General features: G+C 34.3%; 3 protein-coding genes across 4 annotated transcripts; 2 read left to right on the plus strand and 1 right to left on the minus strand.

Annotated features, from left to right (window-relative positions):
• The first annotated feature begins 1,771 nt into the window (after positions 1-1,771).
• LOC106645486 (uncharacterized) lies at positions 1,772-10,827 on the plus strand. 2 transcript variants are annotated; one of them, XM_089592598.1, is made up of 31 exons: positions 1,772-1,846; positions 2,116-2,450; positions 3,245-3,427; positions 3,528-3,724; positions 3,799-3,814; positions 4,349-4,558; positions 4,642-4,824; positions 4,894-5,007; positions 5,679-5,729; positions 6,228-6,266; positions 6,344-6,460; positions 6,531-6,623; positions 6,951-7,040; positions 7,115-7,240; positions 7,306-7,365; positions 7,472-7,609; positions 7,679-7,774; positions 7,851-7,982; positions 8,065-8,271; positions 8,336-8,470; positions 8,543-8,587; positions 8,676-8,750; positions 8,832-8,924; positions 8,985-9,143; positions 9,230-9,319; positions 9,395-9,448; positions 9,519-9,608; positions 9,682-9,813; positions 9,884-9,979; positions 10,166-10,228; positions 10,338-10,827. In XM_089592598.1, the coding sequence occupies exons 2-31, from the start codon at positions 2,268-2,270 to the stop codon at positions 10,497-10,499; spliced, it is 3,429 nt and encodes a 1,142-aa protein (XP_089448724.1). In that variant the 5' UTR covers positions 1,772-1,846; positions 2,116-2,267; the 3' UTR covers positions 10,500-10,827. The 2 variants fall into 2 exon arrangements, with proteins under 2 accessions (XP_089448724.1, XP_089448725.1); XM_089592599.1 differs by lacking the exons at positions 9,884-9,979; positions 10,166-10,228; positions 10,338-10,827 and having other exon boundaries at positions 9,541-9,608; positions 9,682-9,763.
• Positions 10,640-14,648, plus strand: LOC106645484 (uncharacterized). Its single transcript, XM_014361360.2, has 15 exons — positions 10,640-10,648; positions 11,166-11,249; positions 11,331-11,474; positions 11,658-11,705; positions 11,781-11,878; positions 11,957-12,203; positions 12,282-12,422; positions 12,492-12,716; positions 12,782-12,862; positions 12,999-13,139; positions 13,218-13,385; positions 13,596-13,736; positions 13,811-14,058; positions 14,151-14,370; positions 14,472-14,648. Exons 1-15 carry the CDS (start codon positions 10,640-10,642, stop codon positions 14,646-14,648), a joined length of 2,172 nt encoding a protein of 723 aa, XP_014216846.2.
• A 307-nt stretch (positions 14,649-14,955) lies between these two features.
• LOC106645498 (uncharacterized) lies at positions 14,956-16,168 on the minus strand. Its single transcript, XM_014361380.2, has 4 exons — positions 15,790-16,168; positions 15,599-15,686; positions 15,287-15,431; positions 14,956-15,180 (listed from the first exon to the last, which is right to left on the minus strand). The coding sequence occupies exons 1-4, from the start codon at positions 16,166-16,168 to the stop codon at positions 14,956-14,958; spliced, it is 837 nt and encodes a 278-aa protein (XP_014216866.2).
• Positions 16,169-16,193: the final 25 nt, after the last annotated feature.

The raw sequence follows: 16,193 nt of genomic DNA on the forward strand, positions 1-16,193 counted from the left end.
ATAGTTCTGCGATTAGAGAGCAATGGGAGCATAACATTTTCAGAATAAAAAGTATACATTTCAAATTAAAGTATAACGTGAAACCTCGAAAGCTAATATTAACATTTCAAACTCCAAGAAACTCAAGTAGTCTTTATTCGACTTGAATAAAATTATGCGAAACCCACGAATGGCGTATTAAAAATTGGATTAAATTGAAATGTAGAACTCGCATTTGATGCGTAAGTACAAATATTCGTGTACGTAAGTACGTTTCCACATGGGTAAATATTTTCTACCGAGTGAGAAATCTCTCTGTCTCCCCTCGGACGGAACGGATCATAGACCGCGTAAAAAACTGTAAAACTTTTTAAAAAGTATTTTTTTTTTTTTTTTTTTTTTTTTTTTTTTTTTATATAAATTCAGAAAACAAAATTAGAAATGAAAATATGTCAATGAAAAAATAAACACACCGAGAACCATCGCGTGAAATTGTAATTGTTTTATTGAGTTTTTCTTTTCATTTAATAAAAAAAAAAAATAAAAAAATAAAACCCTACAGGTATACGGTGCGTGAAATTTTTTTTACTGTGGAAAAAAATGTAAGTATATATAAAAGACGTGGCATTTTAGAGTGATCTGGGTGTATGTACCTAATTGAAAAATTGCTCTTATTTTTCACTAGCGACGCACACAGAAATCATTAAATAAACTTGATTCAATAAAAGTTCTCTTATCAAATGTCTTCACAGTCTTTTTATACACACTCACACACGCACGCAATTTACAGTTGAGAGAACAACGTACGAGCAAGTAGTGATAAGAGCCGTAACGAATACTATTATATCTCGTTCTTGCATAGTTTTTTTTTTTTTTTTTATAAAAAAATTCTATGCTCTTCTCATTCATCAATTTAGCTGCTACAGTGGATTATTTATTGAAATGATACTTTTCGTTGCCATGCATCGCTTCAGAGAAAAAATTATTGTTCAAACAAGGACCTTCATGAACAACCGCATTTTTGCAAATACTCTCCAATAAACAAATTTTTCCTTCGGATAACTTCTCATGTTGTGCAAAAGTATAATTTTTCAGTATTAGTTTGTTAGTAGTATAATTTTTAGGATAATTATCAAATCGTTAACAAACTGGGCTCATTTTGTAGATTTTTTGTAACGCTTAAAATTAATTTTACGATCAATTTATTAGTAAAACGAATAGGAAAAACTCAACAACCGAAAAACGGTTTTTTTGTTTTTTTTTAAATCCAACCGATTTATTACTGACATTTTAAAATTTGTATTCAATTAGTTTACGATAAAAGGATCGTTCAAGTTCTTTCTGAACCTCTCGAACCTCGTGTATGTATATGTACTAGAATCGAATAGTCACACCTGTGACGTGTCAAATAAAAATTGAAAAAAAAGAAGGAACAAACACATTTTGTACATAAAATAGTAAAATATCGATATCGTATCGCGTTGTTGTGTACACAGTTGTGTATACACATATATGTGTGCATAAGTGTACGCGCGACCCCTCGTAACTCGTAACCTAATCCGCCCGCTCGGTGCGACCAATCCCGGCTCGGTTGGAAAGAGACATCGGGGTTCGGGGGTGGCACCCAAAGTCGGTCCGTCTGCCTTCCGTGTCGCCGATCTCGTTCGTCTGCGCTATCCCCCCTGCAGATGAGTACACGCTCCAAGAGAGCGTTAAATATATACTTGGTAATACTCACGTATCGCGTTATATCGCGTTGTTGGAGAAAAAAAGAAAAAAAAGAATTGTTTTATTGTAAAAATTTAACGTTATATTTGATACGGGTAGCATGTACACGCTGATATGCTGAAACAGCTCTCCAGAAAGGGTAAGTCGAATTATTTACAACGAGCGAATAATACGGTTTTATAACGATTTTGTTGACCGTACTTCTCTTCTCGGCTATGACGTTGCTACTGTTTATTTCTTTTTTTGTTTTTTTTTGTTTTTGTCACAATTGTCGGCTGATGAATATCATGAAAAAAGTATGCGCATCAGCACGAATGCGCGTCGCGTCTGTCTCTGTCCGCTTGTGTTCCGTCTCGCAAACCGTAACAACCGTGTATTCTATTCTCTCTGCGTATACTCTCCGTTCAGCCGAGCGTGTATGCGTGCCAAATATAGCAGCCTGCCACTGCAAGGAAAAAAGTGCAATGGCCGAGAGAGCCGTGCCGCTGCAGCCGTGTGACGTTTGACGCCCACGCACGTACCCCCCCGTACACGCGCGGGTCCTCTCGCGGTGCCGCAAAATGTCCCAGGGCCCAGCCGGCTGCCCGGACCACGCGGACGAGGATGGGCTCGCCCCTCGGCGCTGCCGCTGCTCCGACAACGACGCGCTTCGGATACTCGGGGAGTTCGAGAGCCTCTACGAGGGCCGTATCGCCGAGGTCGAGGCGGACCCCCGGCCCACCACCGACGCTCAGCGCACCGAGGTTCGTCCTCATATCATTTTCTTTGCCGTTTTTTGGCCTCCCAGCTGGAGCTTTAGACAACGCGGCTTTTGTTTACACGCGTTTCGGAGTAGTTTTTTTTTTTTTTTTTTTTTTTTTTTTTTCTTCCGTTATTGCCGATTACAGCGACAATAGCAAGATAAACGGTGATAAACGTCACACGTTGCGCGCTTACGTAAATTATCGATTATCTCCGGCAATTAGTATACACCGCGGGGCGTTAATTCTAATTTTAATTTTAATATATTATACGAGCTTAAATGTGCGGTAATTTAGTGTAGTTCAGTGATAGCCTCCTATAAATAGATGATGTAAACAGTACATGCGCCGTTACATTGCAAGGATACCTTGTAAATGTAAGGTCTGTTGTTTAAAACGTAAATTACATTTTAATGGTTTTTTTTTTTCCTAGTATTTTTTAAATTTTGATAAAAGCTTTGAATTTCTGCTCGAACGATCGTTTATTTTGTTCGATTGCTTATAAGTTGTGCTCGATCGTGTTTGTAAATTTAATAGAATAATTATTTAGAAAGCCGCATCGGTTACTCAAAATCTATAAATAAATTCATTCAGCGTTTTGCTGCTGTACGAGTATTTCCTTGGCTGCCATGAAAGTCAGAGAATATTGGAGCAGACTGCATTAGCTAAGAATAGATCACTTAAAGATTTAAATAGAAATAATGCTCTGGAGGGACTTTTTGGCCCCGTTTGCTACTTACAACACAAATAGATGTGTGTACAATGTTCGTCAACGTTGATGTGGATTTTGTTTACAGTTGAAGTTGAAAATCATGACAGACTGGGTCAAGGACTTGGGAGAGCAAAATGCCATGCTGGTACAAACTGTCCATGATCTTGAGCAGGCGGCTGTTTGTCGCGTGAAATTGTTGGAAAACAAATTACAAGCCACTTCGACTCTGATATCCCACAACATGTCCCACTCTGACAAATCCGAAGAGGTAAGCAAAGACGTACAGTGTTTTTACGTGAAAAAAAAAAAAAAAATAAAAAAAATAAAATAATAATAATAATAATAATAACCAAAAATATTTCAAGTAGAATTTGAATGTGCTGTCGAATCGCATTTGCCATTTGGCGAGCGATCAAAACGATATGCAGGACAAGATTGATCGTTTGCAAAGTGACATTGGGAGCTTACTCAAACTCATAAAACGCGGTAGGACAGCTAATAATTGGGACTTGGATGGAATCACATTTTATGAAGTTCAACCCTCCGACATCCAAACGCCGGCAGAGTGAGTTGGAAACTTGAATTGTGTCACGTACTTATTGTTACAAGCATTTCATGAACGTATTTTTGTGTTTTCAGCTGTACTTGCTACCAGGTAAACTTTCATTTTAGATTTAGGAAGGATTTTTATGATCTGTACATACTAGAATTAAGCTTCGAGTTATTAATAACTAGGAAAAAATTACTAATCTAATGCTTGTTGATTACTGCTTTGGTTGCATTGTTTTGTTTGGCACTAATCAAAAATGAAAACTTTAATCAATGTTACAACAATACTAAAAGTATTTTATTTTATTTATTTATTTATTTTTTTTTTTGGTTGTTTTTTTACGGACGAATATTTTCCTATATCAAGTTATACAATTAATTTTACTTCTTACCATGGGCGCAAACGCTTTGCGCTCTAGAGTCTCACTTTATACCCACGGATGTGGGTAAATGTACTTTTATTTTTAATGAGAATGATGGAACGCGAAGACATAGAAAATTGAGCTTATATATATTATTATACTGCCCAGAAGGATTTATTTGAAAAATTTCAATACAAAGTAAAAATTAAAAAAGAAAAAAAAGATAGTAATCAAGAATACCAAAAAAACTTATCTCAAGAAATTATATTGCTGTTCAGATAACCAATGAAATTAAAAACGAAGAAAGTGCATGTGACGAAAGGGATTTTAAAATTAAAAAACTCAGTGAACAACTACACAACACTGAAATGAAAATAGAAAAGCTTTTGCATGAACAAAAGTGTAAAGAGTCTGCACATGAGATGAAAAGTTTGGAAATGCGCCGAGAGTCTGAATGTCTTAGAAACAAACTTGCATGTTTAGAAAAAGTTTGTGCATAACTACTTAACTGCTTTCATTACAATTGAAATTTTTTTTAAATTTCTTATGTAATTTTTTTAATAATTTTTAGGAGTCTTCAGAATCCCGACATGCTTTATCTTTGGAAGTGGCTCAAAAACACGACACTATAATGAGTTTGAGGAATGAAATAAAGAATCTTGAAACGCAGCTTTGTGATTCGGTTCAGTCGCTTCGTTACAAAGATAAAGTGATGAATCAGTTAAGGGAAGATTTGAGGAAAAACAGTGAAAAAGTAGGTGTACTTTAATTTTTTATTCATCATTAAAAAGCTGAGTACTAATTATTTTTTCTAATTTCCAAGGAAACAAAAATAAAGATTCTTGAAAATCAAGTGGAAGAATTAAGGATGAAACTACAAACCAAAGATGATATGATAAATGAAATGAAAAACTATGAAAAAATCAAAGGAGATGAAGTAAGTCTTGTATTAATTATTTTTTTTTTTTTCAATGTCAAATCTGTTTGTTTTTTTTTTGTTTTTTTTTTGTTGAAACAAAAATTGATGTAGATAGAAAATTTCTGATTGATTTTGGTATTTGTGTGATATTATAAAACTTTTTTTAGCTAAAATGTTTGGACCCTTCACGTAATCAATACATTCAAGTTCCTTCTCCTTCCTTATATTTGGTTGCTAAATATCAAAATGATCCTATTACCCATGGCCACATTGATAATGTGTCTCATTATTCAAAAAAATTATGTGAAAATCATTACAATCAGAAATTAGAAATAATACCGAATGGTTCTCGAAACAGATGTCCGAACAAATCACAATATGTGGATCATAGCAAATTAGAAAAACAACAGATTGATAAAATTATTATCAATACACTATCGGCAAAAAAAAAAGATCGGAATTCGGGGCAAAAATGTAAAATAAACATAAACTACATGAAATATTATTTTCAATTCAATTTTAAAATTAAATGTAAAAAACTAAATTTTTTTTAATATTTTCGTTTAACTCAAGTTATTAAAAAGTTTTTAAAAAATTACGATTTCGAATACTTGCAAAATAATTTATTTATTCAATTAAAAGAAACTAAACAAGTTTGTAAACGTATAAAAAAGACCTTATATTTTCAGGTTCCAAATACAAAAAAGAAAGTCAGAATTAGTGAAGAGCATAGCGAAAAAGTAAGTAATATTATTAAACTATTTTAAAAAAGGGTAGCAATGTCAAATAGTAAAAATTTTTCTAAAAAATACTTTTAACTAGTAGATCAAGTGCATCATATTAAGTATGGCAATAATATCATTTTTGAACAATTTTTAAGTACATAAGGTTGTTAAGAATAAACAAATAAAAATAAATGATGTAATTAGGATAAAAAATGGAAAAAATAACAGATAACCAGTGGTTTCTTAATCCATGTACGATTTTTAAAACATTTAATATTTTAATATTATGCTTTACGAGCAAAAGATCCGAAATCAAGTTGATAACTAATTTAACTAACTTTTACGAAACAGCGTGATTTTTTAAAATATATACCTTATCAAAGCCCCATCTAATAAACTCAAAAAATCTAACAAGATGCACTTGATTGAGCATAAATTTATTTTATCATCTTAGCCAAGTATGATTTAAATAAAATATATTTATAATGTTTTTTTTTTTTTTTTTATAATTAGTTGGAAGATACTTCTCAGAATTCTTTTTTGGAAAATCAGGTGATAAAAGTTAATATTTGTTACGATAAACATGAATTACAAATTATTTTTTACCGAAAAGAAAAAAACTATTTCAGAAAGAAATTGTGCATTATTTGAGTAATCTAAAAACTTCAATGGAAAAAGATAGTGAAATTATTCATAATCTCAAAACAGAATATGAAACTGTTCTTAAAAGTTTAAAACAAACTAAGGTAAACATATATTTAGTATAGGTACTCAACCAATCAGTAAAAAAGATTTAATGATTGTTAATAATTTTAGAATATGCATGAAAGAGATGTATCTTTAGCTAACGAAAAATTGTTGGACATCGAAAACTGCCTTAGTAATTATAGAACTGAAGTTATAGAACAAGTAAGTAATGTGCTAAATTTACAGCGATTGTTCGTTTGAGAAAAACCGTTTTTTGAAGCTCACTCCTTTATTAGAAAAAAATATGCCCGTTGAGTTACTTGAGCTGAGAACAGCAGTAAACAAATGTATCAATCAATTTTTAATCCACAAGAACAAATACCATGAAGACTTTAAGAAATTTTTTCATGGCATTGACATGAACCTAATTAATCAATTATTTTTGGAAAAACATTAAGAAATTAGTATTACGTATATTTGTCAGTAATAAAGTTACAACATTTTTTTTAAATCATTAAGTATTGCATGTTAAAAAAATAATTTTTTTAGGATTTCAGTAGAGATGGTGTTAAGGAATTTATTATCACAATAGAAAAAAAAATTGTTTTTGTTGAAAAATTATTCCAAAGCAATTGCAAAGTAGGTACTTCAATGTTTACTTGCATAAAAAATTTTGTTGAAAAAAAATTAAAATTACATCATCGGTTTTACAGAAGTGCATGGAAGAAAACGTTCAATCAGAAATAAGAGACATGATCTCAAAGGTCACGTTGGGTATTCAGAAATTATCGGAAATTCATGAAAACAAGCATAAGATAACATCTTCTATTAGAAAAATTGTATATAATCTTTTGTTAGAACACATTTTACATCGAATTTTTGTAAATAACATTTTTTTCTTTAGATTTCCGAAAACAATAAAAGGTGTAAGAAAAATAGCATGAACGAAGAAGATCAAAAGGCTGTAAGTCTGAATTTCGTACCTCTATCAATATTGAAAAATTGAAGTTAGTAATTTAGTGACGTTTCGGTAAATCATGTACTTTCACTAAATTAAATTTTAAATCCAGATTTGTGCCGCAATATCGAAACAATATCGCTTGATGGAAGAATTCCGGTTATGCACTGTTGAAGTACAAGCAGCAACTGAAGACTTACACGAAGAAGTATCAGAAGTAATTTCTAATTTAAACTCAAGACATTGTAAAGTATGTATTCGATTTATTGAACAAAGGTTATTCACTATAAAATATAACTAACATTTTTCATTCGTTCAGTACATAGAACTTAATAAAATGGTATGCCAAGTGCAAGATTGCCTCACAAAAACCAGAGAGGACATGGTTGAAATAATACACCATTTAGAATTACAAGTAATTTTTTTATAGATTGCTTTATAATTAAAAAAGTTTAAAATGTTAATTGAAAAAAAAAAAAAAAAATTTGCAGGATGGAGAAAGGGTTAGACATAGTGAGAGAATAACAAATAATAGAATTAGGTTAAAAGATGTAAAAAATGAATTTAATAAAACGCAAACAGAATTATCGAAATGCCTTAATAATGTACATAATAATATTCAGGTACATAATATATATATATAATTAATTTGATATTCCAGCAGAACTTTTATCAAAAACTTTGAAAAAAATTTTCTTTTTACAGCAAAATAATTTATTAGGCTATGTAGAAATGAATACGTGCAATGATTTACTTATATCCGTAGCAGAGGAAGTAGAGCAAATAGTTAATGATTTACAAACCTTCCAAACTCAAGGCTGTAGTACGTTAACAACGATGAATGAATTAAAAAATCAAATCACGGTCATGGAACTAAGTGTAAAAGATTTAAAAAGAAAATCCGAAAATTTGGTACTTATTTCATTATATTTAAAATATTTTTTTATTCATAGTTTAATTTTTAATTTTATTTTAGTTAAAAGAAAATAATGTTGCCGAAAAATGTTGTGAAAAGAATTTAAAGCGTTTAGAAAAATATGAGTGTGAAGTTGACAATTGTCATTCCAAAATGCAAGATGTTCTTGAAAGTATTGTTAACGTGCAAGATCAGGTACATTTTATCATTTTATCGTTTACAAAATAAATCCGAGCTAACAATTTACATAATTATTTGTCTTTGCAGATGAATGAATTTGGCTGTATTCAAGAATCGGATGATTCTCACCAGGTATGAAAAATACATATACTGTAACACCCAATTATTATTATTATTTTTTTTTTTTTTACATATACATATACATTTTTTCATTTTGCAGAGTACAAATGATACAATAAAACTTAAAGATGAATTACGGAGGCTACATAAGGAATGTAAGGAATTAAAACAAAAGGTAATTTAAATTTATTTTTTTTAATATTTGTAATAATTATCTTTTCGGAAAAACTTTATTCCAAAAGTAAAAATTTCACAGGGATCTCAAGAAGATGAAATAAATCAAAAAAGCTTGGAATGGGAAAACAAAATCACGGACTTACAAGACCAAATTCACGTATTACAAAATGAAGTACGTTCGTATATGTGTAGTAAAAATAAATACATGTTAATTGCTTAATACATTTTACAGATAAAGTGCAAACAACAATTAAATATTTTTTTAAAACAAAGTATAGAATCATTAGAAAAAGAATTGATTTCTACTCGCGCAAAGGCAGAGGAGAATCGAAGATGTTCGTCTGTAGAAAGTATAGATTTGAAGAAAAAAGTTATTGAGTTAGAAAATTTGGTAAATATTTTTAGTTATTCATTAAATTTTATAGTCAACTGATACTGAGTTCTTGATGATAAACAAATTTTTTTTTTGTTCTATAGTTAAGAGTACAAAAAGATGTAGAAAATAGTCTTAAGGGCTTAGTAATTAATGAAACACATTCGAAAAAGTCACAACATCTTGACTTTGTGGTGAGCTCATATAATTGATTTGTTTTCTTAAAATGGCTAGAATAGGTAAAATACAATAAATAATTTTAATCGTAGAAAGATCAACACTACGGTAGTCCATCGAAATCAATCCTACAGGGAACGAATGAGGTATGAATTATTGTAAGTTGTTACGTTATTTTCTGATGAATGAATATCACCTGATTACAATGTCTTTTAGAACATATCTCAATTGTTCAAAGGCTTACAAGATACCATTCAAACGATAAAAAGTGGCCTACAAGCGCTTACTGAGAAATTCAAAAGATTGGTAAGTTTAATTTTACAGCTGTTAATGTATTCTGGCACAAACCAAATACATCTATGCTCTTATAAAATTACAGGTACCTGAAGGATCACCCCACCCATGTGATCAAAATATATCAGAAATTCTAGCGAAACATATAGGGAGTATAGATTACTGTTTTTTTGAAATGGAAAAAATTAAGGCAGCTTGGTACTCGAAAGATAAACTGGTAATTGTCCAATCAGTATGTAAATCGAAAAGTCTTTGTGTGTTGTTTAAAATTTGTATTATTATTTTAGATGGAAAATATGGATGAAATTATAAGAATTCAAAAAGATTCCATAACAATATCACAATCGGAAGTGGAAGATGTACATAAAACGTTACAAGAAAGGGTAATTTTTTTTTGTCAAATTTTATTGTAAGGCATTCAATTACGTTAAGTTTTACATTATTTTTAAGTTTTTAATTTGTGTTTTGCGTGATACGTTGATTGAAGTAAGTTATGTTCAGTATCACTTCATTTAAATTGGTATTTAATTTTGTTACTATTTTTTTTTCGGTGTCTATTATTTTGTTAGATCGAAACTCAGGAAAAAACAATTGCTCAAGTAGAAAAAGAAAAAAGACATTTGTCGAAACAAGTGAGTATACGTTTTCTTTGTTTGTTTCAAACTTGTGTATGTGTACAGATATATTGACAATGTATACTTTTGGTGATTTTTCTCATATTTTTTTTTTACAATTTTTTAGATCGAGTTCCAAGTACAAACAATCAGTCACTTACAAAACGCCGTCGTTGAAGCCAAGAGGACCTTAGACCAATTAACCCAAAAATCGGCGACCGACGTGAGTGAGCCATGGACTCCCGTCTCTTCCACTGTTTTTAATCACAGCAACGTGCACGACGTTTAATTAAAAAAAAGCCGTTGTTTTCTTTTTTTGTTTTGTCGTTATAACTAAAAAATGATGAAAGCCACGAGCAATCGAACCCTTTTTTTGTTTTGTTATTTTGAGATTGCGTTTACGTTGATTGTTAGTGATTTAGTCTAATCATGGAATTGGTATGTAAAACAATGGAGACGCAACAGAAAACAAAAATAATTATTGCCCAACACGATGATTTGTTGGCGATAAAGGAGGAATATAACATAATTGTATAAAATTACGACTAGACGTTGAATTAAAGGAACTTGTGAGTTTGTGCAACTCAATGGCAGCTAATCGACAAGCATGTAATTTTTTTTACTCAACCCTAACACACGCTCACACCACCACCCATCCGCGATTCCCGATCGCCATCGGCGTTTTTACCCCGTACTCCTACCAGCTTGAGGCGTTTTACTAACAACGTGTGCAGTGTGCGCTACGTATAATACAGTGATTTGATTTTTTTTTTTTTTTTTTTTCTTTTTAACAAATTTTGAGTGCTGAAATAAAAAGAAATTTGCGAAAAAAACCCCGCAAGAGAATCGAGCATGGTTTGTGCATAAAAAACGAGTAAGTTGAAATACTTCCCGCAAAGTGTGAGAGCAAAAAGTGGTCGTCCAACAATGAAACGAACGAAACTTTGTATTTTAGAGTTTGAGCAAAAGTCGAATGATCAAGTCGCTGAGGTTGTACCTGAGCGAAACTCGGAGCCAGTACAGCGACTGCTACGGCGAGGTGAGCAAACGATCGCGTGGGTGATGTATCCCGAGATCGTGTGACGGGGTGGTTAATGCTTGGGCGCTTCTGGCTTTGCAGGCGAGCGAGCAGGGCGCGCTTTTGGAGCGGCAGCGGGACGCGATAAGCGCGCTGCAGAGGAAGATCGGCCACCTGGAGCGCACCGAACTCGTCCATGCGTTACTCCTGCATTTTATCTATTACGTTTTACTGTACAAGTATCAGGTAGGCTGCACGCGACCCAACGTGTACACTGTTTTGGCAATAAACCACTCGGCAATCTGTTGTTTCGTGTTTTTTATTCTCGACTGTTTGGTTTTTTTTTTTTTTTTTAAATATACGTATCGTCGTTTCGCGTCTAAAATGATATCCCGGTTGTTGTACGCTTATGCACTTTATTGCTTTTAGGAAGAGCTGGATGCGCGAAATCGGCAGTGTGCTCACGTGAAATCGAAGGTAAAGGGAGTCGTTACTACTTCGCGGATCGGTTATTCGCATGCGATGGTTAAACTAATTTACTTGATGCCGTAGGTGAGGGAATTGGAGGTGGCGAAAATCAATTTGGAAAAACAATGTGAGCATTTTAAATGCAAGTGCCGAGAAGCCAACGGAGAGATGGAAAAATTGAGGTGAGAAGAGTGCACGGTATAGATGTGGTGAAAAAAAAAAAAAAAAAAAAAAAAAAGAATTATCGTTTTTTCAAATAGGTGTGGTTTCGAGGATTCGCGCAAGCGTTTTACTTTGGAAAAGAAACGAGAAATTGACGAGTTGCTGTCCGAAAATGAGGATTTGAAGCAACAGTTGCAAGTATACAAGTTGGACTTCGATATCATCGAAGAAGAGATGAAAAAGGTGGGCGTTGCGGATCATTCTGTTGACAGTTTCAGAATAGAGTTGGAGTCGTTGCACGCGGAAAACCAACAGTTCAGATACGACGTGAAAAATTACACAAAGGTGAAATTTCAATTGTTTTTTTTTTTTCCTTTTTTTTTTTCATTTATAAAATTTAATGCTCAACGATTTTTCCATTAGATTATCGATGAGTACAAGTGCAACAACGAGTGCTTGTCGAAAAAATTATTAGAATTGCAGCAAGTCAAAGACGCCAGCGTCGAAAAGTACAAAGGGAAAATCGCATCGCTGCAAAAAGAAATCGCGTACAAACACGAGCAGGTAAATACTCTCAAGTTTTACTCCAAGCATCAGAAATATTTTATCAATGATTTTTTTTTCCTTCTTCAGATAAAACATTTAAAATGTGAGCTAACTAAAAATGAAACCTTGATGGGTAACTTGTTGCACGTCATCGACGACACGAAGGACAAGTTGTATCACTCGGACATGCGCTTCAAAAATTGTTCTTCCGACATTGATTCTTACAAAGACACGGTTCGCGCGATGCAGCATCACATTGACTCGTTGAAAATATCGTTGAAAGAAAAATCCGACAGTTATCAGGAACTGAAGGTGATTTTTGTACATTTTTTTTTCAGCCATTCTATATATATTTAATTATAAATGTTACGTTTTAGGATGAATACTGTCTCTTTAAATCCAAAGCTACAGTGAACGAAGAAAAGTTCAGAAACGAGTCATCCTCGTTACGGCTCAAGGTACGTATGCTTACAATTTTATTCAGCATTGGTATATTTTTCGAGTGATTGAAAAACACTGCATTTTCATCCAAACTTTCAAGTGCGCCTTTACTTTTACGGTAACGCAAAGTAATAACCACCACATGTTTTACAGTTGAGGCAGGCTCAGAACGATTACGCGGAAATTCAAAGGTGTTACGACAAAAGTGTCCAGAGTTTGAACAAATGTAAGAGCCAATTGGCCAAGTTGTCAGCGGAGCGACGTCCACCGGACGATTACCAGCCGTCCAGTTCGGTAAGAGTCGATCGTTTTTGTGTATAATACGTTTGATCTGCCGTGTAAAGTAATTTTGTATAACCGATGATTTTTCAGTCAACGTGCCATTGCGACCAATTGGGCGGGCAACGCGAAAGCAATTCCGAGGAGGTGAAAAAATTGACAACGGAGCTCGAGGACTGCCAAGAGAAATTAAAATCGTTGTCGGACCTCCAGAGCAAGTACCACGCGATGTCGAACAAATGCGAGACCTTCGAGCGTAGTGTGAGTATCCGAGGTAACGCATTGAGGAAAAAATGTCTTTCGAGAAGCATCAACTTTATTAACCAAATACTAATAGAATAACATTTCCTTGGACGAAAAAATAGATATCCCTTTGATCAGAAGTTATTTTTTTCTCAATGAAAGTTTCTTTCGGTATAATCACTCGAGCTTCGATGCATTTAAAAAGCAGATGTTCATCAACAGTGCCAGCACCAGAGGAACGAAGTAATGCTGCTGGAGAAGAAATTGGCCTGCGTCAACCAAAAGCTTCAAAATTGCACGGACAAAAACGACGAGCTGATTCGCCAGAACAAATCGTTCGAGGACAGCAACAACAAATGCATGGCAGAGGTGAGTGTATATTGTATTATGAGGAGAAAAAAAAAAGAGAGATTCAAACAGCTCTTGAAATCCCTTTGCTGCAGTTGGAGGACATAGTGCTGCAGCTGGAGGACATGCAAAGTTCGCTCGTTGATCTGAGGACGGAGTGCGACGCAAAGACGCAGTCGCTGGAGTGCGTGTCGAGCGAACTCGTCAAGATGAAGATCAGCAGGTCCGAGGTGTGCGAGGAGTCCAAGCACGTCCTCAATTGGCTACGGCGCTGGATGCGCGAGCAGAAGCTCATCGCCACCGAACTCCGGGAAAAGCTCTTGCGTATCAGCTCTGAAAAGAGGTGAAAGTGCTTTTTTTTTTTTTTTTTTTTTTTTTTTTTTTTGCTGTGTAATAATTTTTCGATGGTTAAGAAAACGAAAAACTAAATTTCAGGGTGGCGGCGAGCGCTTTGAAAATACTCAAGAGGACAAACCGAGTTCTCGCCAAGAGGCTCAAGTTCATTCGCTGCAGACCACCGGTTGTCAGGCAGACCGTTTATTATTCGTCGCCCGCGAGTTTGGCCGCGAAATCTCCGGTCAGACAGAGGAACGGCTTTCACTTGTACTCCCAGCCAAAGGAGACGTCGAATGGCACTTACTCTTATTTCAGAAGGGTGAGGGGATTCCTATGACTTTTTTTTTTTTTTTTTTTTTTTTTTTTTTTTTTTTTATTGCACGCGATGCGCAATAGAGTCATCGGTAAAAATAATTTCAGGAGTACAGGGAAGACCCGGTAAACAATATCGCTGGACAGGGGGATTGCACGTGGTTCGGTACTATGGAGCACTTGGCTAAAGAAGTGCCGAGAACACCCCAAATCAACGAGAGTACTTTGAGCGATCAACGGGTGTCGGACAAAGACTACGGGTATCAGACGTCCGGTAGTAAATAGCCGCACGAGCCACCACTCGCATATTTATACATTTTATTTGTAATGACATCTTTATGTATGGAATTTTTTTTTTTTTTTTATACAGAAAAGGATCGAGTGGTCCTTTCGTGTGTTTAAACTATATTATATTCGATGGATTCAACTGGTATACCGATATTATATTATAGTGTACAAACATTATATAATACGCGGTACAGTGAAATTAACCACACGCTACATTTATATTTATGTATTTGTATTTATATTTTTATGAGTGAATATATACTTATGAAATATAACTTTTTTTATAAAAAAAAACAAATAATGGTTACACTTGCTGTTGCTTGGAGTTGCGCGATTCAAGCGAGTTGTATACGCATGTATCGTCTTCCTGTTTCACGCCATACTTTTTGTTAATTTTAAGTACCAAGTTATACCTGGGTAGGCACACCGCACGTACAAGCTCTAACTTTTGGATGTACACGGACCGAAACATGTCACGTAACTTGTCACATTCGGCATAATTGAATACCAAGTCGTGATCCGGGGGTTTCTGTAAAACGTTACAAAAATACGTTCGCGTTTGTACGTATTATGTACTCGTACTGTATAATATCATGTAATTACATAACACGTGCGTATTCAGATTTACAACTCACCAAGTGGGCATGAAGCTCCACTCCATGGCTAAAGAAGTTAAAAGTCTCGCGAGCCGAGTGCCAACGATCGGAGAGAAAAAATCGGTGAGTTAAATAAAATAAGCCCAATATCGAGGATATCGCTTCACCGGAAAATTCGTTATCTCTGGAAAAATTATACATGCGTATATTTACATGATGCATCACTGTAAATACATAATACAGAAGAAACCAGTCGAGTACACAAATATATTGTCCTGCGAAATAAATCAAATAATTTTGCATGAAAAAAAAAAAAAAATGCTTTTTCGGTGACTTTTATTGCATGTATACCTCATGTATTTAAAAATCTCCCAACTGAAGCTCAAAAAGACCTCTTTTCCATCGCCTTGGAACAAAACGTGATTGGGTAACTTTTTTTCTGAAAATTGAAAGAAAGAAAAAAACGAAAATATTCTTTCCTGTCGCTACCTAACATTAGTAGCTCGATCATCACTGTAAATTTACAACCCTTGTGCATGTACCGATTAATCGTTTGATGACATCTCTGTCGAACATGTGTTCTCTCATACACTTGGCGTCCCGCTTTGTTATGAACTTCCAAGTGCAGAGGGTGGGTTTAAGAGTGGCATCGTCGTACTGCTCGAACACCGGGTTATCAGGTGAGGACCAGGGTCCGCAAAGATCGTCGTAGTTGACGCTGTAGGCTATATTGGGCTCCGATGCTGATAGTTTCGGTGACAAGGAGGAGCTTCGAATCAAATTGCGTTCCGACAAAAAGTTGCTGCCGATGACGTTGATGATGCCATCCTCGTCTGCCTCGGCGAGCGTCTCGCTGCTGAGATTTTTCACGGCTCTCTTCAAACACGAACAACGACACTGAGGGCTAAATTTTTTGGGCATTTTTACGCGTCTATGTATTTATTGG

Source organism: Copidosoma floridanum, unplaced genomic scaffold, assembly GCF_036245765.1.
Source record: "Copidosoma floridanum isolate Cflo_tuat_1 unplaced genomic scaffold, Cflo_Japanese_pri ptg000019l, whole genome shotgun sequence".
Lineage (NCBI taxonomy): Eukaryota > Metazoa > Arthropoda > Insecta > Hymenoptera > Encyrtidae > Copidosoma > Copidosoma floridanum.